The sequence below is a fragment of the Drosophila mojavensis genome, unplaced genomic scaffold (genome assembly GCF_018153725.1).
Source record: "Drosophila mojavensis isolate 15081-1352.22 unplaced genomic scaffold, ASM1815372v1 contig_65, whole genome shotgun sequence".
Taxonomy (NCBI): Eukaryota; Metazoa; Arthropoda; class Insecta; order Diptera; family Drosophilidae; genus Drosophila; species Drosophila mojavensis.
Window position 1 is genome coordinate 57685 of NW_025318890.1, and position 26862 is coordinate 84546.

Below are 26862 nucleotides of genomic sequence, written 5' to 3' on the forward strand. Positions count from 1 at the left end.
ACTACTCTGTCCACATTAACCGTCACCAACAATTTTACCATAACCTCTATTTGGGTATGCCGGCGGGATTTTACGCCGCCCGTATACCACACTCTCTCTAGCCCCGCAGGTCCCTGCTCGGGCGCCACTTGTAAAGTTAGAATTTTCCAGCCGGGGTCAGAGCTTCAGTCTGCCCAGGGCCACAACTTACAAGACATTTGTAAACTACTACGGGACTACGAGTTAGAGAAACGGGAGAGGATGGGGGAGTTATTACGTATTAAATGGCCACTCAGCCCGAACTCGCCGACCACGCCCCCACACGTTTGCACGTGGGATGGCTGCAGCGATCGAGTGGCGCGGCTAAACGCACTCCAGATTGCTGGGGTCGGGGCTACAAAGGCGTATTGCGGGATGTTAGTGGGGCTATTCTACTACAAATGGACCGCGGATCGAGGAACGCAAAGCGTTGACGCCGGCGTTCACTCCAGACCACGCGGTTTTGTGTGCCAGAGTTTTGGCCGTCTGGCGCGGAGGATTGCCCTCGTGCTAACCACCGGTTAGTAATGGTAAGATTATTGGTGGGTGATTATTACCAAATCAACTACGAATGAGAACACAATCATTTCTAAATACGTTAACATTTTATTCCATATTACCTCGTGTTTCCTACCCCTCGCCTATCCGTTTATTATTTTCTTTAACGCCGACCGTTCGCGTTGAGTGCTCAAAACCAATTAAAATCTGCGCGCAGCTTTCAAGCCTTTCCTTGCGCTCTGCAGATTTCACCACGCGACCAGCAATGCAATTCACCACCGCGAGCTTTCGAGCTGCATGGTTGCATTGCTGATCGCGTGCCCGCCCACTCATTTGAATTTTGCTTACTATCTAAAGCTAACGACTATGATACCTTTATCTACTTACTTATCTAACAAAACAATCGATAATTCAAATATAAACTTAACGACTATAATCCAATTCATTTCTTTTTCCATTCACTATCTTACATACTACGAAATATAACCTACTAACCAACTTACTTGCTACAAAATATGGCCTACTACCAACCTACTCACTACAAATATATCTTACTACTAACTTACTCACTACAAATATATCTTAATGCTAACTTACTCACTACAAATTTCAGTAACCTCGATCGCTATAATGCCAAAAATGTAAGGTGGGCAAAAGGCCACCTTACATTACTGAATTCATTTTTCTCTATTGCAATACTTACTAGATTATTGCTTAACTTTTTAAAAATTTCTGATATCAAAGCATCAAAATAATAAATCGATTTGCTTTTTCTGATTCTCCATCACATGTTGCGCTAATTACTGAATTCATTTTTCTCTATTGCAATACTTACTAGTTTATTGCCGAATACTTTAAAATTTTCTGTTATGAAAGCATCAAAATATTGAATCGATTTGCTTTTTCTGATTCTCCGTCACATGTTGCAATAATTACTGAATTCATTTTTCTCTATTGCAATACTTACTAGTTTATTGCCGAATACTTTAAAATTTTCTGTTATGAAAGCATCAAAATATTGAATCGATTTGCTTTTTCTGATTCTATATCACATGTTGTAATAATTACTGAATTCATTTTTCTCTATTGCAATACTTACTAGTTTATTGCCGAATACTTTAAAATTTTCTGTTATGAAAGCATCAAAATATTGAATCGATTTGCTTTTTCTGATTCTCCGTCACATGTTGCAATAATTACTGAATTCGTTTTTCTCTATTGCAATACTTACTAGATTATTGCTTAATTTTTAAAAAATTTTCTATTATCAAAGCATCAAAATAATGAATCGATTTGCTTTTTTCTGATTCTCCATCACATGTTGCAATAATTACTGAATTCATTTTCTCTATTGCAATACTTACTAGTTTATTGCCAAATACTTTAAAATTTTATGTTATGAAAGCATCAAAATATTGAATCGATTTGCTTTTTCTGATTCTCCGTCACATGTTGCAATAATTACTGAATTCATTTTTCTCTATTGCAATACTTACTAGTTTATTGCCGAATACTTTAAAATTTTCTGTTATGAAAGCATCAAAATATTGAATCGATTTGCTTTTTCTGATTCTATATCACATGTTGTAATAATTACTGAATTCATTTTTCTCTATTGCAATACTTACTAGTTTATTGCCGAATACTTTAAAATTTTCTGTTATGAAAGCATCAAAATATTGAATCGATTTGCTTTTTCTGATTCTCCGTCACATGTTGCAATAATTACTGAATTCGTTTTTCTCTATTGCAATACTTACTAGTTTATTGCCGAATACTTTAAAATTTTCTGTTATGAAAGCATCAAAATATTGAATCGATTTGCTTTTTCTGATTCTCCGTCACATGTTGCAATAATTACTGAATTCGTTTTTCTCTATTGCAATACTTACTAGTTTATTGCCGAATACTTTAAAATTTTCTGTTATGAAAGAATCAAAATATTGAATCGATTTGCTTTTTCTGATTCTATATCACATGTTGTAATAATTACTGAATTCATTTTTCTCTATTGCAATACTTACTAGTTTATTGTTTAATTAGTTTAAAATTTTCTGATATCAAAGCATCAAAACAATAAATCGATTTGTTTTTTCTGATTCTCCATCACATGTTGCGCTAATTACTGAATTCATTTTTCTCTATTGCAATACTTACTAGTTTATTGCCGAATACTTAAAAATTTTCTGTTATGAAAGCATCAAAATATTGAATCGATTTGTTTTTTCTGATTCTCCGTCACATGTTGCAATAATTACTGAATTCATTTTTCTCTATTGCAATACTTACTAGGTTATTGCTTAATTTTTTTAAAAATTTTCAATTATCAAAGCATCAAAATAATGAATCTATTTGCTTTTTCTGATTCTCCATCACATGTTGCAATAATTACTGAATTCATTTTTCTCTATTGCAATACTTACTAGTTTATTGCTGAACAATTAAAAATTTTCTTTTATCAAAGCATCAAAATATTGAATCGATTTGCTTTTTCTGATTCTATATCACATGTTGCAATAATTACTGAATTCATTTTTCTCTATTGCAATACTTACTAGATTATTGCTTAATTTTTTTAAAATTTTCTATTATCAAAGCATCAAAATAATGAATCGATTTACTTTTTCTGATTCTCCATCACATGTTGCAATAATTACTGAATTCATTTTTCTCTATTGCAATACTTACTAGTTTATTGCCGAATACTTTAAAATTTTCTGTTATGAAAGCATCAAAATATTGAATCGATTTGCTTTTTCTGATTCTATATCACATGTTGCAATAATTACTGAATTCATTTTTCTCTATTGCAATACTTACTAGATAATTGCTTAATTTTTTAAAAATTTTCTATCATCAAAGCATCAAAATATTGAATCGATTTGCTTTTTCTGATTCTCCGTCACATGTTGCAATAATTACTGAATTCGTTTTTCTCTATTGCAATACTTACTAGTTTATTGCCGAATACTTAAAAATTTTCTGTTATGAAAGCATCAAAATATTGAATCGATTTGTTTTTTCTGATTCTCCGTCACATGTTGCAATAATTACTGAATTCGTTTTTCTCTATTGCAATACTTACTAGGTTATTGCTTAATTTTTTAAAAATTTTCAATTATCAAAGCATCAAAATAATGAATCTATTTGCTTTTTCTGATTCTCCATCACATGTTGCAATAATTACTGAATTCATTTTTCTCTATTGCAATACTTACTAGTTTATTGCCGAATACTTTAAAATTTTCTGTTATGAAAGCATCAAAATATTGAATCGATTTGCTTTTTCTGATTCTATATCACATGTTGCAATAATTACTGAATTCATTTTTCTCTATTGCAATACTTACTAGTTTATTGCCGAATACTTTAAAATTTTCTGTTATGAAAGCATCAAAATATTGAATCGATTTGCTTTTTCTGATTCTCCATCACATGTTGCAATAATTACTGAATTCATTTTTCTCTATTGCAATACTTACTAGTTTATTGCCGCATCCCTTAAAATTTTCTGTTATGAAAGCATCAAAATATTGAATCGATTTGTTTTTTCTGATTCTCCGTCACATGTTGCAATAATTACTGAATTCAATTTTCTCTATTGCAATACTTACTAGATTATTGCTTAACTTTTTAAAAATTTTCTATTATCAAAGCATCAAAATAATGAATCGATTTGCTTTTTCTGATTCTCCATCACATGTTGCAATAATTACTGAATTAATTTTTCTCTATTGCAATACTTACTAGTTTATTGCCGAATACTTAAAAATTTTCTGTTATGAAAGCATCAAAATATTGAATCGATTTGCTTTTTCTGATTCTCCGTCACATGTTGCAATAATTACTGAATTCATTTTTCTCTATTGCAATACTTACTAGTTTATTGCCGAATACTTTAAAATTTTCTGTTATGAAAGCATCAAAATATTGAATCGATTGGCTTTTTCTGATTCTATATCACATGTTGTAATAATTACTGAATTCATTTTTCTCTATTGCAATACTTACTAGTTTATTGCCGAATACTTTAAAATTTTCTGTTATGAAAGCATCAAAATATTGAATCGATTTGCTTTTTCTGATTCTCTGTCACATGTTGCAATATTACTGAATTCGTTTTTCTCTATTGCAATACTTACTAGATTATTGCTTAATTTTTAAAAAATTTTCTATTATCAAAGCATCAAAATAATGAATCGATTTGCTTTTTCTGATTCTCCATCACATGTTGCAATAATTACTGAATTCATTTTTCTCTATTGCAATACTTACTAGTTTATTGCCAAATACTTTAAAATTTTATGTTATGAAAGCATCAAAATATTGAATCGATTTGCTTTTTCTGATTCTCCGTCACATGTTGCAATAATTACTGAATTCATTTTTCTCTATTGCAATACTTACTAGTTTATTGCCGAATACTTTAAAATTTTCTGTTATGAAAGCATCAAAATATTGAATCGATTTGCTTTTTCTGATTCTATATCACATGTTGTAATAATTACTGAATTCATTTTTCTCTATTGCAATACTTACTAGTTTATTGCCGAATACTTTAAAATTTTCTTTTATGAAAGCATCAAAATATTGAATCGATTTGCTTTTTCTGATTCTCCGTCACATGTTGCAATAATTACTGAATTCGTTTTTCTCTATTGCAATACTTACTAGTTTATTGCCGAATACTTTAAAATTTTCTGTTATGAAAGCATCAAAATATTGAATCGATTTGCTTTTTCTGATTCTCCGTCACATGTTGCAATAATTACTGAATTCATTTTTCTCTATTGCAATACTTACTAGGTTATTGCTTAATTTTTTAAAAATTTTCAATTATCAAAGCATCAAAATAATGAATCTATTTGCTTTTTCTGATTCTCCATCACATGTTGCAATAATTACTGAATTCATTTTTCTCTATTGCAATACTTACTAGTTTATTGCCGAATACTTTAAAATTTTCTGTTATGAAAGCATCAAAATATTGAATCGATTTGCTTTTTCTGATTCTATATCACATGTTGCAATAATTACTGAATTCATTTTTCTCTATTGCAATACTTACTAGATTATTGCTTAATTTTTTAAAAATTTTCTATCATCAAAGCATCAAAATATTGAATCGATTTGCTTTTTCTGATTCTCCGTCACATGTTGCAATAATTACTGAATTCGTTTTTCTCTATTGCAATACTTACTAGTTTATTGCCGAATACTTAAAAATTTTCTGGTATGAAAGCATCAAAATATTGAATCGATTTGTTTTTTCTGATTCTCCGTCACATGTTGCAATAATTACTGAATTCGTTTTTCTCTATTGCAATACTTACTAGGTTATTGCTTAATTTTTTAAAAATTTTCAATTATCAAAGCATCAAAATAATGAATCTATTTGCTTTTTCTGATTCTCCATCACATGTTGCAATAATTACTGAATTCATTTTTCTCTATTGCAATACTTACTAGTTTATTGCCGAATACTTTAAAATTTTCTGTTATGAAAGCATCAAAATATTGAATCGATTTGCTTTTTCTGATTCTATATCACATGTTGCAATAATTACTGAATTCATTTTCCTCTATTGCAATACTTACTAGTTTATTGCCGAATACTTTAAAATTTTCTGTTATGAAAGCATCAAAATATTGAATCGATTTGCTTTTTCTGATTCTCCATCACATGTTGCAATAATTACTAAATTCATTTTTCTCTATTGCAATACTTACTAGTTTATTGCCGAATCCCTTAAAATTTTCTGTTATGAAAGCATCAAAATATTGAATCGATTTGTTTTTTCTGATTCTCCGTCACATGTTGCAATAATTACTGAATTCATTTTTCTCTATTGCAATACTTACTAGATTATTGATTAATTTTTTTTAAATTTTCTATTATCAAAGCATAAAAATAATGAATCGATTTGCTTTTTCTGATTCTCCATCACATGTTGCAATAATTACTGAATTCATTATTCTCTATTGCAATACTTACTAGTTTATTGCCGAATCCCTTAAAATTTTCTGTTATGAAAGCATCAAAATATTGAATCGATTTGTTTTTTCTGATTCTCCGTCACATGTTGCAATAATTACTGAATTCATTTTTCTCTATTGCAATACTTACTAGATTATTGATTAATTTTTTTAAAATTTTCTATTATCAAAGCATAAAAATAATGAATCGATTTGCTTTTTCTGATTCTCCATCACATGTTGCAATAATTACTGAATTCATTTTTCTCTATTGCAATACTTACTAGTTTATTGCCGAATACTTTAAAATTTTCTGTTATGAAAGCATCAAAATATTGAATCGATTTGCTTTTTCTGATTCTCCGTCACATGTTGCAATAATTACTGAATTCGTTTTTCTCTATTGCAATACTTACTAGTTTATTGCCGAATACTTTAAAATGTTCTGTAATGAAAGCATCAAAATATTGAATCGATTTGCTTTTTCTGATTCTCCGTCACATGTTGCAATAATTACTGAATTCATTTTTCTCTATTGCAATACTTACTAGATTATTGCTTAATTTTTTTAAAATTTTCTATTATCAAAGCATCAAAATAATGAATCGATTTGCTTTTTCTGATTCTCCGTCACATGTTGCAATAATTACTGAATTCATTTTTCTCTATTGCAATACATACTAGATTATTGCCTAATATTTTAAAATTTTCTATTATCAAAGCATCAAAATAATGAATCGATTTGCTTTTTCCGATTCTCCATCATATGCTGCAATAATTACTGAATTCATTTTTCTCTATTGCAATACTCACTAGTTTATTGCCGAATACTTTAAAATTTTCTGTTATGAAAGCATCAAAATATTGAATCGATTTGCTTTTTCTGATTCTATATCACATGTTGCAATAATTACTGAATTCATTTTTCTCTATTGCAATACTTACTAGTTTATTGCCGAATACTTTAAAATTTTCTGTTATGAAAGCATCAAAATATTGAATCGATTTGCTTTTTCTGATTCTCCATCACATGTTGCAATAATTACTGAATTCATTTTTCTCTATTGCAATACTTACTAGTTTATTGCCGAATCCTTTTAAAATTTTCTGTTATGAAAGCATCAAAATATTGAATCGATTTGTTTTTTCTGATTCTCCGTCACATGTTGCAATAATTACTGAATTCATTTTTCTCTATTGCAATACTTACTAGATTATTGATTAATTTTTTTAAAATTCTCTATTATCAAAGCATAAAAATAATGAATCGATTTGCTTTTTCTGATTCTCCATCACATGTTGCAATAATTACTGAATTCATTTTTCTCTATTGCAATACTTACTAGTTTATTGCCGAATCCCTTAAAATTTTCTGTTATGAAAGCATCAAAATATTGAATCGATTTGTTTTTTCTGATTCTCCGTCACATGTTGCAATAATTACTGAATTCATTTTTCTCTATTGCAATACTTACTAGATTATTGATTAATTTTTTTAAAATTTTCTATTATCAAAGCATAAAAATAATGAATCGATTTGCTTTTTCTGATTCACCATCACATGTTGCAATAATTACTGAATTCATTTTTCTCTATTGCAATACTTACTAGTTTATTGCCGAATACTTTAAAATTTTCTGTTATGAAAGCATCAAAATATTGAATCGATTTGCTTTTTCTGATTCTCCGTCACATGTTGCAATAATTACTGAATTCGTTTTTCTCTATTGCAATACTTACTAGTTTATTGCCGAATACTTTAAAATGTTCTGTAATGAAAGCATCAAAATATTGAATCGATTTGCTTTTTCTGATTCTCCGTCACATGTTGCAATAATTACTGAATTCATTTTTCTCTATTGCAATACTTACTAGATTATTGCTTAATTTTTTTAAAATTTTCTATTATCAAAGCATCAAAATAATGAATCGATTTGCTTTTTCTGATTCTCCGTCACATGTTGCAATAATTACTGAATTCATTTTTCTCTATTGCAATACATACTAGATTATTGCCTAATATATTAAAATTTTCTATTATCAAAGCATCAAAATTATGAATCGATTTGCTTTTTCCGATTCTCCATCATATGCTGCAATAATTACTGAATTCATTTTTCTCTATTGCAATACTCACTAGTTTATTGCCGAATACTTTAAAATTTTCTGTTATGAAAGCATCAAAATATTGAATCGATTTGCTTTTTCTTATTCTCCATCACATGTTGCAATAATTACTGAATACATTTTTCTGTATTGCAAACTTACTAGTTTATTGCCGAATACTTTAAAATTTTCTGTTATGAAAGCATCAAAATATTGAATCGATTTGCTTTTTCTGATTCTCCGTCACATGTTGCAATAATTACTGAATTCGTTTTTCTCTATTGCAATACTTACTAGTTTATTGCCGAATACTTTAAAATTTTCTGTTATGAAAGCATCAAAATATTGAATCGAATTGCTTTTTCTGATTCCCCATCACATGTTGCAATAATTACTGAATTCATTTTTCTCTATTTCAATCTTTACTATTTTATTACCAAATATTTAAAATTTTTCTATTATCAAAGCATCAATATAATGAATCGATTTGCTTTTTCTGATTATCCATCATATGCTGCAATAATTACTGAATTCATTTTTCTCTATTGCAATACTCACTAGTTTATTGCCGAATACTTTAAAATTTTCTGGTATGAAAGCATCAAAATATTGAATCGATTTGCTTTTCCTGATTCTATATCACATGTTGCAATAATTACTGAATTCATATTTCTCTATTGCAATACTTACTAGATTATTGCTTAATTTTTAAAAAATTTTCTATTATCAAAGCATCAAAATAATGAATCGATTTGCTTTTTCTGATTCTCCATCACATGTTGCAATAATTACTAAATTCATTTTTCTCTATTGCAATACTTACTAGTTTATTGCCGAATACTTTAAAATTTTCTGTTATGAAAGCATCAAAATATTGAATCGATTTGCTTTTTCTGATTCTCCGTCACATGTTGCAATAATTACTGAATTCGTTTTTCTCTATTGCAATACTTACTAGTTTATTGCCGAATACTTTAAAATTTTCTGTTATGAAAGAATCAAAATATTGAATCGATTTGCTTTTTCTGATTCTATATCACGTTGCAATAATTACTGAATTCATTTTCCTCTATTGCAATACTTACTAGTTTATTGCCGAATACATTACAATTTTCAGAAAGCATCAAAATATTGAATCGATTTGCTTTTTCTTATTCTCCGTCACATGTTGCAATAATTACTGAATTCATTTTTTCTCTATTGCAATACTTACTAGTTAATTGCCGAATACTTTAAAATTTTCTGTAATGAAAGCATCAAAATATTGAATCGATTTGCTTTTTCTGATTCTTCGTCACATGTTGCAATAATTACTGAATTAATTTTTTCTATTGCAATACTTACTAGATTATTGCTTAATTTTTTTTAAATTTTCTATTATCAAAGCATCAAAATAGTGAATCGATTTGCTTTTTCTGATTCTCCATCACATGTTGCAATAATTACTGAATTCATTTTTCTCTATTGCAATACTTACTAGTTTATTGCCGAATACTTTAAAATTTTCCGTTATCAAAGCATCAACATATTTAATCGCTTTGCTTTTTCTGTTTCTCCATCATATGTTGCAATAATTACTGAATTCATTTTTCTCTATTTCAATATTTACTAGTTTATTACCAAATATTTAAAATTTTTCTGTTATCAAAGCATCTAAATATTGAGTCGATTTACTTTTTCTGATTCTCCATCATATGCTGCAATAATTACTGAATTCATTTTTCTCTATTGCAATACTTACTAGTTTATTGCCGAATATTTTAAAATTTTCCGTTATCAAAGCATCAAAATATTGAATCGATTTGCTTTTTCTGATTCTCCGTCACATGTTGCAATAATTTCTGAATTCATTTTTCTCTATTGCAATACTTACTGGTTTATTGCCGAATATTTTAAAACTTTTTGTTATCAAAGCATCAAAATATTGAATCGATTTGCTTTTTCTGATTCTATATAATATGTTGCAATAATTACTGAATTCATTTTTCTCTATTTCAATACTTGCTAGTTTATTGCCGAATATGTTATAATTTTCCGTTATCAAAGCATCAACATATTGAATCGATTTGCTTTTTCTGATTCTCCGTCACATGTTGCAATAATTACTGAATTCATTTTTATTCTATTGCAATACTTATTAGTTTATTGCCGAATATTTTAAAATTTTCTGTTATCAAAGCATCAAAATATTGAATCGATTTGCTTTTTCTGTTTCTCCATCACATGTTGCAATAATTACTGTATTCATTTTTCTCTATTGCAATGCTTACTACTTTATTGCTGAACAATAAAAAATTTTTTTGTAATGAAAGCATCAAAATATTAAATCGTTTTGCTTTTTCTGATTCTATATCACATGTTGCAATAATTACTGTATTCATTTTTCTATGTTGCAATACTTACTAGTTTTTTGCCTAATATTTTAAAATTTATTGTTATGAAAGCATCAAAATATTTAATCGATTTGCTTTTTCTGATTCTCCGTCACATGTTGCAATAATTTCTGAATTCATTTTCCTCTATTGCAATCCTTACTAGTTTATTGCCAATATTTTAAAACTTTTTGTTATCAAAGCATCAACATATTGAATCGATTTGCTTTTTCTGATTCTCCGTCACATGTTGCAATTGCACATGTTGCCGAATATTTTAAAACTTTTTGTTATCAAAGCATCAAAATATTGAATCGATTTGCTTTTTCTGATTCTATATCACATAATGCAATAATTACTGAATTCATTTTCCTCTATTGCAATACTTACTAGTTTATTGCCGAATATTTTATAATTTTCCGTTATCAAAGCATCAACATATTGAATCGATTTGCTTTTTCTGATTCTCCGTCACAAGTATTTTGTTATCAAAGCATCAAAATATTTCAATACTTGCTAGTTTATTGCCGAATATGTATAATTTTCCGTTATCAAAGCATCATCATATTGAATCGATTTGCTTTTTCTGATTCTCCGTCACATGTTGCAATAATTACTGAATTCATTTTTCTTTATTGCAATACTTACTAGTTTATTGCCGAATACTTTAAAATTTTCTGTTATCAAAGCATCAAAATATTGAATCGATTTGCTTTTTCTGATTCTATATCACATAATGCAATAATTACTGAATTCATTTTCCTCTATTGCAATACTTACTAGTTTATTGCCGAATATTATAAAATTTTCTAATATGAAAGCATCAAAATATTGAATCGATTTGCTTTTTCTGATTCTCCATCACATGTTGCAATAATTACTGAATTCATTTTTCTCTTTTGCAATACCTACTAGTTTATTGACGAATATATTAAAGTTTTCTGTCATCAAAGCATCAAAATATTGAATCGATTTGCTTTTTCTGTTTCTCCATCACATGTTGCAATAATTACCGAATTCATTTTTCTCTATTGCAATACTTACTACTTTATTGCTGAACAATTAAAAATTTTCTGTTATGAAACCATGAAAATACTAAATCGTTTTGCTTATTTTGATTCTCCATCATATGTTGCAACAAATACTGAATTCATTTTTCTCTATTGCAATACTTACTAGTTTATTGCCGAATATTTTAAAATTTGCTGTTATCTAAGCATCAAAATATTGAATCGCTTTGCTTTTTCTGATTCTCCATCACATGTTGCAATAATTACTGAATTCATTTTTCTCTATTGCAATACTTACTAGTTTATTGCCGAATCCCTTAAAATTTTCTGTTATGAAAGCATCAAAATATTGAATCGATTTGTTTTTTCTGATTCTCCGTCACATGTTGCAATAAATACTGAATTCATTTTTCTCTATTGCAATACTTACTAGATTATTGCTTAATTTTTTAAAAATTTTCTATTATCAAAGCATCAAAATAATGAATCGATTTGCTTTTTCTGATTCTCCATCACATGTTGCAATAATTACTAAATTCATTTTTCTCTATTGCAATACTTACTAGTTTATTGCCGAATACTTTAAAATTTTCTGTTATGAAAGCATCAAAATATTGAATCGATTTGTTTTTTCTGATTCTCCGTCACATGTTGCAATAATTACTGAATTCATTTTTCTCTATTGCAATACTTACTAGTTTATTGCCGAATACTTTAAAATTTTCTGTTATGAAAGCATCAAAATATTGAATCGATTTGCTTTTTCTGATTCTATATCACATGTTGTAATAATTACTGTAAAGTTAGAATTTTCCAGCCGGGGTCAGAGCTTCAGTCTGCCCAGGGCCACAACTTACAAGACATTTGTAAATTACTACGGGACTACGAGTTAGAGAAACGGGAGAGGATGGGGGAGTTATTACGTATTAAATGGCCACTCAGCCCGAACTCGCCGACCACGCCCCCACACGTTTGCACGTGGGATGGCTGCAGCGATCGAGTGGCGCGGCTAAACGCACTCCAGATTGCTGGGGTCGGGGCTACAAAGGCTATTGCGGGATGTTAGTGGGGCTATTCTACTACAAATGGTGGACCGCGGATCGAGGAACGCCCAGCGTTGACGCCGGCGTTCACTCCAGACCACGCGGTTTTGTGTGCCAGAGTTTTGGCCGTCTGGCGCACAGGATTGCCCTCGTGCTAACCACCGGTTAGTAATGTTAAGATTATTGGTGGGTTATTATTACCAAATCAACTACGAATGAGAACACAATCATTTCTAAATACGTTAACATTTTATTCCATATTACCTCGTGTTTCCTACCCCTCGCCTATCCGTTTATTATTTTCTTTAACGCCGACCGTTCGCGTTGAGTGCTCAAAACCAATTAAAATCTGCGCGCAGCTTTCAAGCCTTTCCTTGCGCTCTGCAGATTTCACCACGCGACCAGCAATGCAATTCACCACCGCGAGCTTTCGAGCTGCATGGTTGCATTGCTGATCGCGTGCCCGCCCACTCATTTGAATTTTTGCTTACTATCTAAAGCTAACGACTATGATACCTTTATCTACTTACTTATCTAACAAAACAATCGATAATTCAAATATAAACTTAACGACTATAATCCAATTCATTTTTTTTCCATTCACTATCTTACATACTACGAAATATAACCTACTAACCAACTTACTTGCTACAAAATATGGCCTACTACCAACCTACTCACTACAAATATATCTTACTACTAACTTACTCACTACAAATATATCTTAATGCTAACTTACTCACTACAAATATATCTTAATGCTAACTTACTCACTACAAATTTCAGTAACCTCGACCGCTATAATGCCAAAAATGTAAGGTGGGCAAAAGGCCACCTTACACCCCCCCCTTACTTCGACGGAGCGACTGTTACGCCCCCCGATGAATTGATGGTCACTGTGTATGACCGTTCCCCCGCCGCAACTCGGAAACGGGTTCTCCTGTGCGGCCATCTACGTGTTTCCACCTCCCGCCTCAGGAGTTGGATTACCTCCTCGCTCAGCTCGACGCCAGCAGGGCGTATCCTCCAGTTGACGGGGATCAGCGGCAACATCCTCAACGCTTCCACGTCCTCTGCGTCCAGCGCGTCCTCAAGGCTCACCTCCCATCCGTCCAACAGCTCCGCCATGTCTGCCAATAGACGCCTCTCCTCCTCCGTCGACTCGTCTCGACGTTGGTCGCGTTTTCGGCCGCTCCCAACCTGGCTGCGCTCTCTGCGCTGCCGACGCGCGGATGGGCCCTCGGCGCCGTCCGTTAGATTTCTTCGACTGGCCGGGGCGCGGGTGTCCGGTTCGCGCGCGGGCACTGGTCGTCCTCTTCGTCGTCGCCGACGACGCTTGCGCCTGGACGCCTGGCCTTGATCTGTCGGGCGCTCTGCGCTGGACTGCGACGAGCATGACAGGCGCCGGTTTTCGACCGTGCCCGGCGTATATCGCAACGTGACCCTGGCGGCTGGTTCCGGCGGCTGGTCCCTCTCAACGTCGTCGTCAGTTCGGCGTTGGGGAACAGGATCTGTGGCGGTGTCCTCCTCGGGATTCGCATCTTCCACTCGGACGCTCAGCTGCTCTGCTTCCGCTCCGTCCCGCGCCGCGGTCTCCGGGATGGGGTCCTCGACGGAGGGACAATGCTCCCTGCCGCCTTCCCACCCCCGTGACGGGGATCCATCATCTAGCCTTCGAGGAATGGGGCTTGCAACGCCGCCTTCCTCGGGACTCGCCTCCTCGGCCTCGAACTCTTCGCCGAAACTTATGGACACCTCACTGTGCCCTTCCTCCACTTCGTCCCGCGCCGCGGTCTCCGGGGTGGGGTCCTCGACGGAGGGACAATGCTCCCTGCCGCCTTCCCACCCCCGTGACGGGGATCTGCTGTCCATTTCTGGTGGAAACTCCTCATCTTCGCTCGCCGTCCACGGCGTCGGCGTCGCCCACCTTGACGGGGCTCCATCCTCTGTACATCTCCGCGCGCCGGACTTCGGGCTGCCCGGTGGGCGGGGCGGAGATGGCGGCTCCTCCACGAGTGGTGGCGTGGTGCCCCCCCTAGGCACCTGGATATACACCGTCGTGTATCTGGCCTGCACCAGTTGGATAAGGCCGTCCATCCTGGTCGCCACGTTCACCGTCGAGCGGAGGACCGTATGTACACGCCGGGGCGGCGCCCGCTCCTCTTGGCGACGGTAGTATTCCCTACCGAGCCTCGGGTCCCTCGGCCTCGGCCGACTCCGCGCCTCTCCTCTGGAGAACGGCTCCGTGCTGTCGCTGCTTGCGTCTTCGACTCGGACTGAGCCTTCGTCGTCGCTACTTATCTCGATGACGTCCTCCATACTGTTACTTCCCTGTAAGTTCAGATTCTTTAGTCTTCTGTTTTTATTCGTGTTAATGACCGAAATGGCCCTCTAACTACTGCATTAGTGTTAGCGTTAATAAGGGGCTCTACGGGGAAGTTAGTAGTTGATGAGATGTGTAGATTTGTCAGGGCCTTTGGTTGTCTTCGTCGGGTACAGCGGGGCTCGTTCCTCGTCCCCCGTTTCCCCGGTCTCATTTTCCGGTATCGTGTCGCTTTCTTCGTCTTCTTGATGGAATGGCTTCAACTGCGCAATGTTGGCCACCCTTCTCTTACGTTCGCCCTCCTTCGCCAGGCGCACCACGTTGGGAGACAGGAACTTAACGACCTTGTAAGGGCCGTCGAATTTGGGCGCTAGTTTCGCCGCGAATCCGTCCGCCGCGTTCGACAATTGATGTTGTCGCAACAGCACCGCCGAACCCAACGTTGGTCTCCAGTCACGCCGTCTCAAGTTATAGTGCCTGCCTTGATCCTTTGATGCTCGCTGTAAGTTACTGCGCACTATGTCGAAAATCTCCTTCATTTTGACTCCTCTGGCCTCGGCTCGGGTCTCTGTGGTCGCCGAACCGGGAGTGACTTCGTCGTATAAAGCGGCGGGTAGGCGTGGCTCCCGCCCTAACATCAGGAATGCTGGAGTGAAGCCCGTGGAGTCGGCCACGCTCGAGTTGACTGCTAGCGTTATCTCCGGCAACAGCTCGTCCCATGAGCTCTGGTGGCCTTCGATGTACTGAGCTATCATAGTCTTCACCGTGCGATTTGTTCTCTCCGTCGGGTTCTCCTGCGGTGTATAAGGCGCTGTGTGCTGGAGTGTCACCCCCAAGGATTCCATAAACGCCTTGAAACTTCTGCTTGTGAATTGTACGCCGTTGTCGCAAACGAACGTCCTGGGCACTCCAAATCGGCTGATTATGCGTTCCCGGAACGCCAGTTGCAGCTGAGCGGTAGTCGCTTTCCTCAACGGCACCAGCTCCACCCATTTGGCAAAAGCGTCGTGGAACACCAACAACATTGTGTTCCCACGTTTGGAACGAGGTAAAGGTCCCACGAAGTCTGCGCACAAGACCGCCATTGGCTCCGCCACCTGTCTGGTGAGCATATGCCCGGCTGGCTTTTGTTGCACGCATTTAAATCTTTGGCACGTCTCGCAACACTTCACGTATTTGGCTGCATCTCTGAACATGCCCGGCCAATAGTACCTTTGCGCAAGTCGTGCCGCCGTCTTCCTCACTCCTTGATGTCCGGCCGTGGGAGCGTCGTGGCACTCCCTCATCACTCTGCCCCTCAAACTGCTCGGGACGCAGAGCTTCCATGGGATGAAATCTTCCTCGTCTATCCGATGGCCTATATTCCGATACAACTGCCCATTTTCTTCCACATAGTCCTGGAACTTCTCAGGCTCCTTTGCAATCCTTTCACGCATCCTTGCTATCCACCAGCAAGGAGGATTTTCTTCCACGGCCTGCTCGCAACTGTCCATGGGCTGCCGGGACAATGCGTCGGCCACTACGTTTAAGCTCCCTCGGCGATAACGTATGTCGAACTGATATTGCTGCAACTCTAGCGCCCAACGAGCGATCCGGCCCGTGGGACTTTCTATGGAGTTGAGCCATTTCAGCGCTAGATGATCCGTGACGACGTCGAATCTGTAACCCTCCAGGTAGCATCGCATCTTTCGGATCGCCCATACGATTGCGAGGCACTCCTTCTCCGTTGCCGAGCAGTTTAGCTCCGCCTTCAGTAACTTCCGGCTGGCGTATGCTATCACTCGCTCCTGCCCCTCGACTTCTTGCGTCAGCACTGCGCCGAGGCCGTAGTCGCTGGCGTCGGTCTGCAGCACAAATTTGGCCGAGAAGTCGGGACAGGCCAGAACAGGCGCGGTCGTTAAACTCTCCTTGAGTTTCTGCAACGCCTCTTCCTGCTCCTCACTCCAGATCCACTTCTGGCCCTTCTTTAACAGCTTCGTCATCGGTTGTACCAGTGACGCGAAGTTTGGTACAAAGCGTCGATACCATGATGCCATTCCTAGGCATTGCCGCAGCTCCTTGAGATTCGAAGGCGATGGGAGGCTCTGGATCGCCCTCGACCTTCGCGGGATCAGTGCAAATCCCCTCTCCGCTTATCACATGGCCAAGGTACGCCAACTTCTCCCGAAAGAAACTGCATTTCCTTCTGTTGAGTCTTAGATTGGCCGCTCGCAACCGCCGGAAAACTTCCTTCAGGTTGGCCACGTGTTGCTCCTTCGTCGCTCCGATGACTACTATATCGTCGAGATATGCAAACGCGTGAGGCTCCATGTCGGGTCCGATGACTGTGTCCAATGCCCTCTGGAATGTCGCTCCCGCCGAATGCAGACCGAATGGCATCACTCGCCATTGGAACAATCCTCTGCCTGGCACGGTAAACGCCGTGTACTCCCTGCTATCCGCCGCCATTGGGATCTGCCAGTAACCGCTCTTTAGATCCAGCGTAGATATAAATCGTGCGTGTCGTAGTTTCTCCAAAATGTGAAGAATCCGTGGAACAGGATACGCGTCCGGGACTGAGTTGGCGTTGAGCTGTCGATAATCTACGCACATGCGCCAATCCCCAGTCTTTTTCTTGACTAAGACTATGGGTGCGCTGTGTGGGCTCTTCGACGGTTCAATCGCTCCAGCTTGAAGCAGCTCGTCCACCTGTTCATTGATCACCTTTTGCATAGCCGGATTTTTGGGGTAGTACCTTTGCTTCAAAGGCTTGTCGTCCTTCATCCGGATGCTAGCTCAGCGATGTGCGTCACGCCCTCGAGGTCCTCGAACAATGCCAACTCTGCCTCGAGGAACTCCTGCAGTTCTTTCTCTAAATCATCCGGCCACTCCTTACTATTGGGCGCGGATCGTTCATATCCTCCGTACTCGCTCTCCGTTGCTTCTCTCGTCTCTAACTCATCCGGCCACTCCTTACTATTGGGCGCGGATCGTTTATATCCTCCGTATTCGCTCTCTGCTGCTTCTCCTGTCGGTGGGCCGCCCTCGGGCTCACCTTCCTTCTCTAATTCGACTGATTTGAACTCCGGCGACCACTCCTCGGGTCCGCTCCTCAAGTCCTCGCTCTGTTTTACAACTCTCGCGGGAGGCTCAGCTCCCCTTTTGTCTTCAATTAGCTCGTTTCTTTCCTTTCTGTCTCTCCTTGTCGCTGGGAGACGCCCTCTAAGTCTCTCCTTCGGCGTTCCCTTTTCCATTCCTTTCCTCTTGCCTCTGTTCTCGTCGGGCAGTGTGCCTTGGCTCGACGCTTGCTGGACGCCGATCGTTGACACTGCGATTGCCGACTTTGGGCCCTCTTTTGTCGTTGCGGCCTCGTGCGACGCCTCCGAGCCCAACTCCTTCACTCCTTCGGCGAACTGGCGTTGCTCTCCAAGACGCCTGTTGCCTTGCTCCACTCGCTGTCCATTTGGTGGCGATGCGCCATCTCCCACGTCGTCTATCATCCTCATCTCGAGCTCCGCGTTGCCGCAACGCACCGTAGTACCAATGGCGCACAGGAAGTCCATGCCGAGGATGACATGGTCTAGCATGGTCGGCATTATTAGCAAGTTTGCTTCCGCCGTTTTGCCTGCCAGGCTCACATCCGTCCTCACCATCTCCGTGACGTTTAGTGCTGATCCATCGGCCAACCTGATCCGCGACTCAACTTGGCAACGCTCGCCTCCTATCGTCCGTCGGCGCACGCAGTCCTCACTAACAAAACTGCGTGTAGCTCCAGTGTCGATCGTGGCAGTCATCCTTTGACCCCCGACCGTTACCGACGCGACGATCTTCCACTCCTTTACTCGGAGCGGGTTCCTCTCCTCATCTTCCGTTTTTAATTGGCGCCGCTCCGCTCTCTTGGAGGGCGCCCTTGGCGTTTCCCGAGCTGTCTCGTTCGCAGCACTCCCTCGCAGTCCGGCCTTGCTGCCCGCAACGCCAGCAGAACAACACTGGCGCGTTACGACATTCTCGCGCGAAGTGTCCAGGTTGTGCGCATCGATAACAAACTCGACTTGGCCTGGGTCCAGCATCCTGTGACATCATCCGGCTAGTTGCCTCCGCCGACTGCGTCGCCACCGGCGTCTCCGTCCGCCCTTCAACTTGTCCTCCAGATCGGGGAACAGATGTCTTTGCGCGGAAAGGATTATTCTGCCGCGCCTCCACTGGCTTGGGCCAACCGGTCTCCACCGTAGCCTTCCTTCCTTGTTCTCTCTGTTGACTCCTCACGTTCTCGAACTCCGCGGCCATCTGGGTCAGCTGCGTTAGAGACGAGAAATCGTGCCTCCGTACGTACAGTCTGTATTCCGGGGATGCGTTCTCGTAAGTCCTGTTCAACTCTTGGGCCGGGCTGTACCTAGCCTGTCGCATCAGGAGGCGTAGCTCAATCAAGTAGTCCTTGAAAGGTTCGCCCTCCCGTTGCCGGCGCGCCCGGATTTGGTCCTCCAAACGCTCGAGGTATTGGGGAGGTAAGAAGAAATCCAAGAACTCCTTCTTAAATTCCAACCAGGGCACATCTCTTAGCCCACTGGTCAGGAACCACTTGGCCGCCTTGTCTACCAACACCTCGCTTAGTGCCCTCGGCATCCTGTCCAACTCGATCCCATAAGTTATGGCTCGCTCTTCCAGGATCTCGATGAAACCGAGGGGATCCGATCGACCGTCATACTTCATTCCCCACTTCCTGACTTGCTCGGCGATATTCCACGGCGGGTGCCTCTCTGGTGGCGGTGAGAACACTGAGTCCGACGCTCAACACTCATCTCGCCTCCATTGCCAGATCCCTTCGACTTTTCGTCCCTCCGGCTCCCAGCCATGCTGCTCGCCGTCGGTACGCTAAGCCTCAGCGGCGCCGTCGAAGCGGAACCGCTCTCCTGGATCTTTCGTAGGTCGGGCTCTGACTTTTGGTATGCGCGGCTGCCCATGCTCGACATCGCGCCTCCCGAAGAGAAACGTGCTTCCCATTCAGTCAGTCGCCCTTTGACTTCCGCCGAATAGCCACCGCCCTGGATGTAGGATGACAATCTCTTTCTTAAATCTTCCACGCGGCCCTCGTCGTCAAGGCCGAGATCTCGTGCAACCGCTATCAGTTCCTCTTTGCAGCGCTGGTAAACCCAGCCGACGCTTAATCCCGAAATGTGGGGTGTTGCTCCTTCCATTATTTACTAAAATTTCCTTTTCTTTCTTTATTCTTCCCCCTTTTTTTTTCTCTCTCTCCTTTTTTTTCCTTTTCTTTTCTCCTTTTTTTTCTCTTCCTCCTTTTTTATTATATATTTATTTATATTTTTTTTTTTTTTTTTTTTCAAATTTCTTTATGTTATACAATTCTGTTTGTCTTAATCTATTTTATGTTACATTTATTCTAGTTTTGGTTTACTTTTCTTTATTCGTCTTAATCTATTTTACTCTCTCTTATCTTCTTCTTCTTAATGTACTTCCTTTTATTTCTTTTCTTTATTTTTCTCAATTTACTGTATTTCTCTTTCTTTGCCTTTCTCGGTTCGCTTTTATCTTTATTTTGCTTTCTTTATTATTCTTAATCTCTCTTGCTTTATCTCGCTTTTCTTTATTTTTTTTTTGTTTCGTTTTCTTTATTTCTCTTAATCTATTTTATTCTTATTTCGTTTTCTTTATTTCTCTTAATCTATTTCATTTTATTTTCCTTTTCTTTATTGCTCTTAATCTATTTTATTTTATTTCTCCTTATTTCTCTTAATATGCTTCGTTTTATTTCGTTTTCTTTACTTTTGTTTTAATTATATTCATTTATTCCCCTTTTTTTTTCTTATCTTTCGCTTTCCGTTTTCCCGATTTCTTTTATTTCCTATCCGCTTATTTCGTTCTACCTTTTCTCATCTACTTCACCTTGTTCCTCTTTACGCCTAGTTCAACTGACTTCGTTTCATTTCACTTCATGACCTACTTTGACCCCACTGGGTTTCGTCTCTCTTCATTTCACTTCTCACCGACCCGATTGTCATGCACTCTAACCTTATCCCATTTATTTATTGTATAATCATGAATTATTTATTTATTTACCTGTTATTAACTATTACCAATTTATATTTATTTATTCATTTGTTCATTTTTATAATTTTCATTTATTAACAACTTTTATTTATTTATAAATTTTATTTATTTATAAATTTTTATTTATTTATAATTTTTATTTATTTATAAATTTTATTTATTTACAGATTTTTATTTATTTATAAATTTTATTTATTTATAAATTTTATTTATTTATAAATTTTATTTATTTATAAATTTTATTTATTTATAAATTTTATTTATTTATAAATTTTTATTTATTTATAAATTTTATTTATTTATAAATTTTCTTCATTTATAAATTTTATTTATTTGATATTTATTTATTTTTATTCATTTAATATTTATTTATTTATTTATTATTATTGATTTAAGTCTCGCTTATTATTTGTTCACAATTCACTTTATTTTATATCGGCTTCGGCCCACTGTCCACTCTCATTTTCAACTATTAGCCTCGTGTCATATGCGCTTAATCACACATGCATTCTCTTTCACGCGCAAGCTCATCTATGTCAAAATTCACTCAGTGTCATATGCGCACAATCACACGCCTACGCTTAACCGATTGCTCTCTCACTCTCTTGATCTATTCACGCATACATATTTATACATTTGCACTGGCCTTCTCGCTTGCACCTATGCATATATACACATGCATGCTTACCCTTTCGCCTATGCACAAAATTCTTCACTCTCTCGCCAAGTACCCTTCACTATTCATACACGCATATAAAATTGTCATAGAGAGAGTGAATAGCAAAACGTTTAATAAAGCGCACATGTATATGTATATATATATGTGCATGTAAAAATTAGTGGTGAATATCTTGTAATGCGCGCATAGACAAATGCGCACATATATATATGTACATATATATATACACATACATACATACACATATCTATGCACGCTTATATGTGCGTGCGCTAATACCCTTCACAATTTAACTTCCCTTTCACTTACTCTCGTTTTACACTCTTACCACCTCTCTTCGGCCGCCTCTCTTCTCTCTCGCTGGATTTCGGCAATGTTCGCGACGCTGCCCCCGCGCGTGCATATGCTTATGCATATGCGTATTCGATTTACGCTTCTGCGTAATATTTGCGCGCGCACTGTACTTTTTCTTCTTTTCACTTGACACTTCTCGAAATTTTTGCCCCGACCCCGTGGCCGTCGTAAGGCATATTCGCTTTAAATTTTCACGCTTTTCGCGAATGTTCTTAGTTTCCCTCCTTTTATTCACTTTCACATGCCCACTACTCTGTCCACATTAACCGTCACCAACAATTTTACCATAACCTCTATTTGGGTATGCCGGCGGGATTTTACGCCGCCCGTATACCACACTCTCTCTAGCCCCGCAGGTCCCTGCTCGGGCGCCACTTGTAAAGTTAGAATTTTCCAGCCGGGGTCAGAGCTTCAGTCTGCCCAGGGCCACAACTTACAAGACATTTGTAAACTACTACGGGACTACGAGTTAGAGAAACGGGAGAGGATGGGGGAGTTATTACGTATTAAATGGCCACTCAGCCCGAACTCGCCGACCACGCCCCCACACGTTTGCACGTGGGATGGCTGCAGCGATCGAGTGGCGCGGCTAAACGCACTCCAGATTGCTGGGGTCGGGGCTACAAAGGCGTATTGCGGGATGTTAGTGGGGCTATTCTACTACAAATGGTGGACCGCGGATCGAGGAACGCCCAGCGTTGACGCCGGCGTTCACTCCAGACCACGCGGTTTTGTGTGCCAGAGTTTTGGCCGTCTGGCGCACAGGATTGCCCTCGTGCTAACCACCGGTTAGTAATGGTAAGATTATTGGTGGGTTATTATTACCAAATCAACTACGAATGAGAACACAATCATTTCTAAATACGTTAACATTTTATTCCATATTACCTCGTGTTTCCTACCCCTCGCCTATCCGTTTATTATTTTCTTTAACGCCGACCGTTCGCGTTGAGTGCTCAAAACCAATTAAAATCTGCGCGCAGCTTTCAAGCCTTTCCTTGCGCTCTGCAGATTTCACCACGCGACCAGCAATGCAATTCACCACCGCGAGCTTTCGAGCTGCATGGTTGCATTGCTGATCGCGTGCCCGCCCACTCATTTGAATTTTGCTTACTATCTAAAGCTAACGACTATGATACCTTTATCTACTTACTTATCTAACAAAACAATCGATAATTCAAATATAAACTTAACGACTATAATCCAATTCATTTCTTTTTCCATTCACTATCTTACATACTACGAAATATAACCTACTAACCAACTTACTTGCTACAAAATATGGCCTACTACCAACCTACTCACTACAAATATATCTTACTACTAACTTACTCACTACAAATATATCTTAATGCTAACTTACTCACTACAAATTTCAGTAACCTCGATCGCTATAATGCCAAAAATGTAAGGTGGGCAAAAGGCCACCTTACATTACTGAATTCATTTTTCTCTATTGCAATACTTACTAGTTTATTGCTTAATTATTTTAAAATTTTCTGATATCAAAGCATCAAAATAATAAATCGATTTGCTTTTTCTGATTCTCCATCACATGTTGCGCTAATTACTGAATTCATTTTTCTCTATTGCAATACTTACTAGTTTATTGCCGAATACTTTAAAATTTTCTGTTATGAAAGCATCAAAATATTGAATCGATTTGCTTTTTCTGATTCTCCATCACATGTTGCAATAATTACTGAATTCATTTTTCTCTATTGCAATACTTACTAGTTTATTGCCGAATACTTTAAAATTTTCTGTTATGAAAGCATCAAAATATTGAATCGATTTGCTTTTTCTGATTCTATATCACATGTTGTAATAATTACTGAATTCATTTTTCTCTATTGCAATACTTACTAGTTTATTGCCGAATACTTTAAAATTTTCTGTTATGAAAGCATCAAAATATTGAATCGATTTGCTTTTTCTGATTCTCCGTCACATGTTGCAATAATTACTGAATTCGTTTTTCTCTATTGCAATACTTACTAGATTATTGCTTAATTTTTTAAAAAATTTTCTATTATCAAAGCATCAAAATAATGAATCGATTTGCTTTTTCTGATTCTCCATCACATGTTGCAATAATTACTGAATTCATTTTTCTCTATTGCAATACTTACTAGTTTATTGCCAAATACTTTAAAATTTTATGTTATGAAAGCATCAAAATATTGAATCGATTTGCTTTTTCTGATTCTCCGTCACATGTTGCAATAATTACTGAATTCATTTTTCTCTATTGCAATACTTACTAGTTTATTGCCGAATACTTTAAAATTTTCTGTTATGAAAGCATCAAAATATTGAATCGATTTGCTTTTTCTGATTCTATATCACATGTTGTAATAATTACTGAATTCATTTTTCTCTATTGCAATACTTACTAGTTTATTGCCGAATACTTTAAAATTTTCTGTTATGAAAGCATCAAAATATTGAATCGATTTGCTTTTTCTGATTCTCCGTCACATGTTGCAATAATTACTGAATTCGTTTTTCTCTATTGCAATACTTACTAGTTTATTGCCGAATACTTTAAAATTTTCTGTTATGAAAGCATCAAAATATTGAATCGATTTGCTTTTTCTGATTCTCCGTCACATGTTGCAATAATTACTGAATTCGTTTTTCTCTATTGCAATACTTACTAGTTTATTGCCGAATACTTTAAAATTTTCTGTTATGAAAGAATCAAAATATTGAATCGATTTGCTTTTTCTGATTCTATATCACATGTTGTAATAATTACTGAATTCATTTTTCTCTATTGCAATACTTACTAGTTTATTGTTTAATTAGTTTAAAATTTTCTGATATCAAAGCATCAAAACAATAAATCGATTTGTTTTTTCTGATTCTCCATCACATGTTGCGCTAATTACTGAATTCATTTTTCTCTATTGCAATACTTACTAGTTTATTGCCGAATACTTAAAAATTTTCTGTTATGAAAGCATCAAAATATTGAATCGATTTGTTTTTTCTGATTCTCCGTCACATGTTGCAATAATTACTGAATTCATTTTTCTCTATTGCAATACTTACTAGGTTATTGCTTAATTTTTTAAAAATTTTCAATTATCAAAGCATCAAAATAATGAATCTATTTGCTTTTTCTGATTCTCCATCACATGTTGCAATAATTACTGAATTCATTTTTCTCTATTGCAATACTTACTAGTTTATTGCTGAACAATTAAAAAATTTTCTTTTATCAAAGCATCAAAATATTGAATCGATTTGCTTTTTCTGATTCTATATCACATGTTGCAATAATTACTGAATTCATTTTTTTCTATTGCAATACTTACTAGATTATTGCTTAATTTTTTTAAAATTTTCTATTATCAAAGCATCAAAATAATGAATCGATTTACTTTTTCTGATTCTCCATCACATGTTGCAATAATTACTGAATTCATTTTTCTCTATTGCAATACTTACTAGTTTATTGCCGAATACTTTAAAATTTTCTGTTATGAAAGCATCAAAATATTGAATCGATTTGCTTTTTCTGATTCTATATCACATGTTGCAATAATTACTGAATTCATTTTTCTCTATTGCAATACTTACTAGATAATTGCTTAATTTTTTAAAAATTTTCTATCATCAAAGCATCAAAATATTGAATCGATTTGCTTTTTCTGATTCTTCGTCACATGTTGCAATAATTACTGAATTCGTTTTTCTCTATTGCAATACTTACTAGTTTATTGCCGAATACTTAAAAATTTTCTGTTATGAAAGCATCAAAATATTGAATCGATTTGTTTTTTCTGATTCTCCGTCACATGTTGCAATAATTACTGAATTCGTTTTTCTCTATTGCAATACTTACTAGGTTATTGCTTAATTTTTTAAAAATTTTCAATTATCAAAGCATCAAAATAATGAATCTATTTGCTTTTTCTGATTCTCCATCACATGTTGCAATAATTACTGAATTCATTTTTCTCTATTGCAATACTTACTAGTTTATTGCCGAATACTTTAAAATTTTCTGTTATGAAAGCATCAAAATATTGAATCGATTTGCTTTTTCTGATTCTATATCACATGTTGCAATAATTACTGAATTCATTTTTCTCTATTGCAATACTTACTAGTTTATTGCCGAATACTTTAAAATTTTCTGTTATGAAAGCATCAAAATATTGAATCGATTTGCTTTTTCTGATTCTCCATCACATGTTGCAATAATTACTGAATTCATTTTTCTCTATTGCAATACTGACTAGTTTATTGCCGAATCCCTTAAAATTTTCTGTTATGAAAGCATCAAAATATTGAATCGATTTGTTTTTTCTGATTCTCCGTCACATGTTGCAATAATTACTGAATTCAATTTTCTCTATTGCAATACTTACTAGATTATTGCTTAACTTTTTAAAAATTTTCTATTATCAAAGCATCAAAATAATGA

At 36.8% G+C, this 26862-nt stretch overlaps 1 protein-coding gene across 1 annotated transcript; it reads right to left on the reverse strand.

The window, feature by feature from the left end:
- Positions 1-13872: 13872 nt before the first annotated feature.
- LOC122757379 (translation initiation factor IF-2-like) lies at positions 13873-15342 on the reverse strand. Its single transcript, XM_044009321.1, has one exon. It carries the CDS (start codon positions 15340-15342, stop codon positions 13873-13875), a length of 1470 nt encoding a protein of 489 aa, XP_043865256.1.
- Between the last annotated feature and the right edge of the window lie 11520 nt (positions 15343-26862).

Bases quoted from the DNA above. Each gene is read 5' to 3' on its own strand.
- LOC122757379 (XM_044009321.1), bottom strand. From the start codon at position 15,342: ATGGAGGACGTCATCGAGATAAGTAGCGACGACGAAGGCTCAGTCCGA.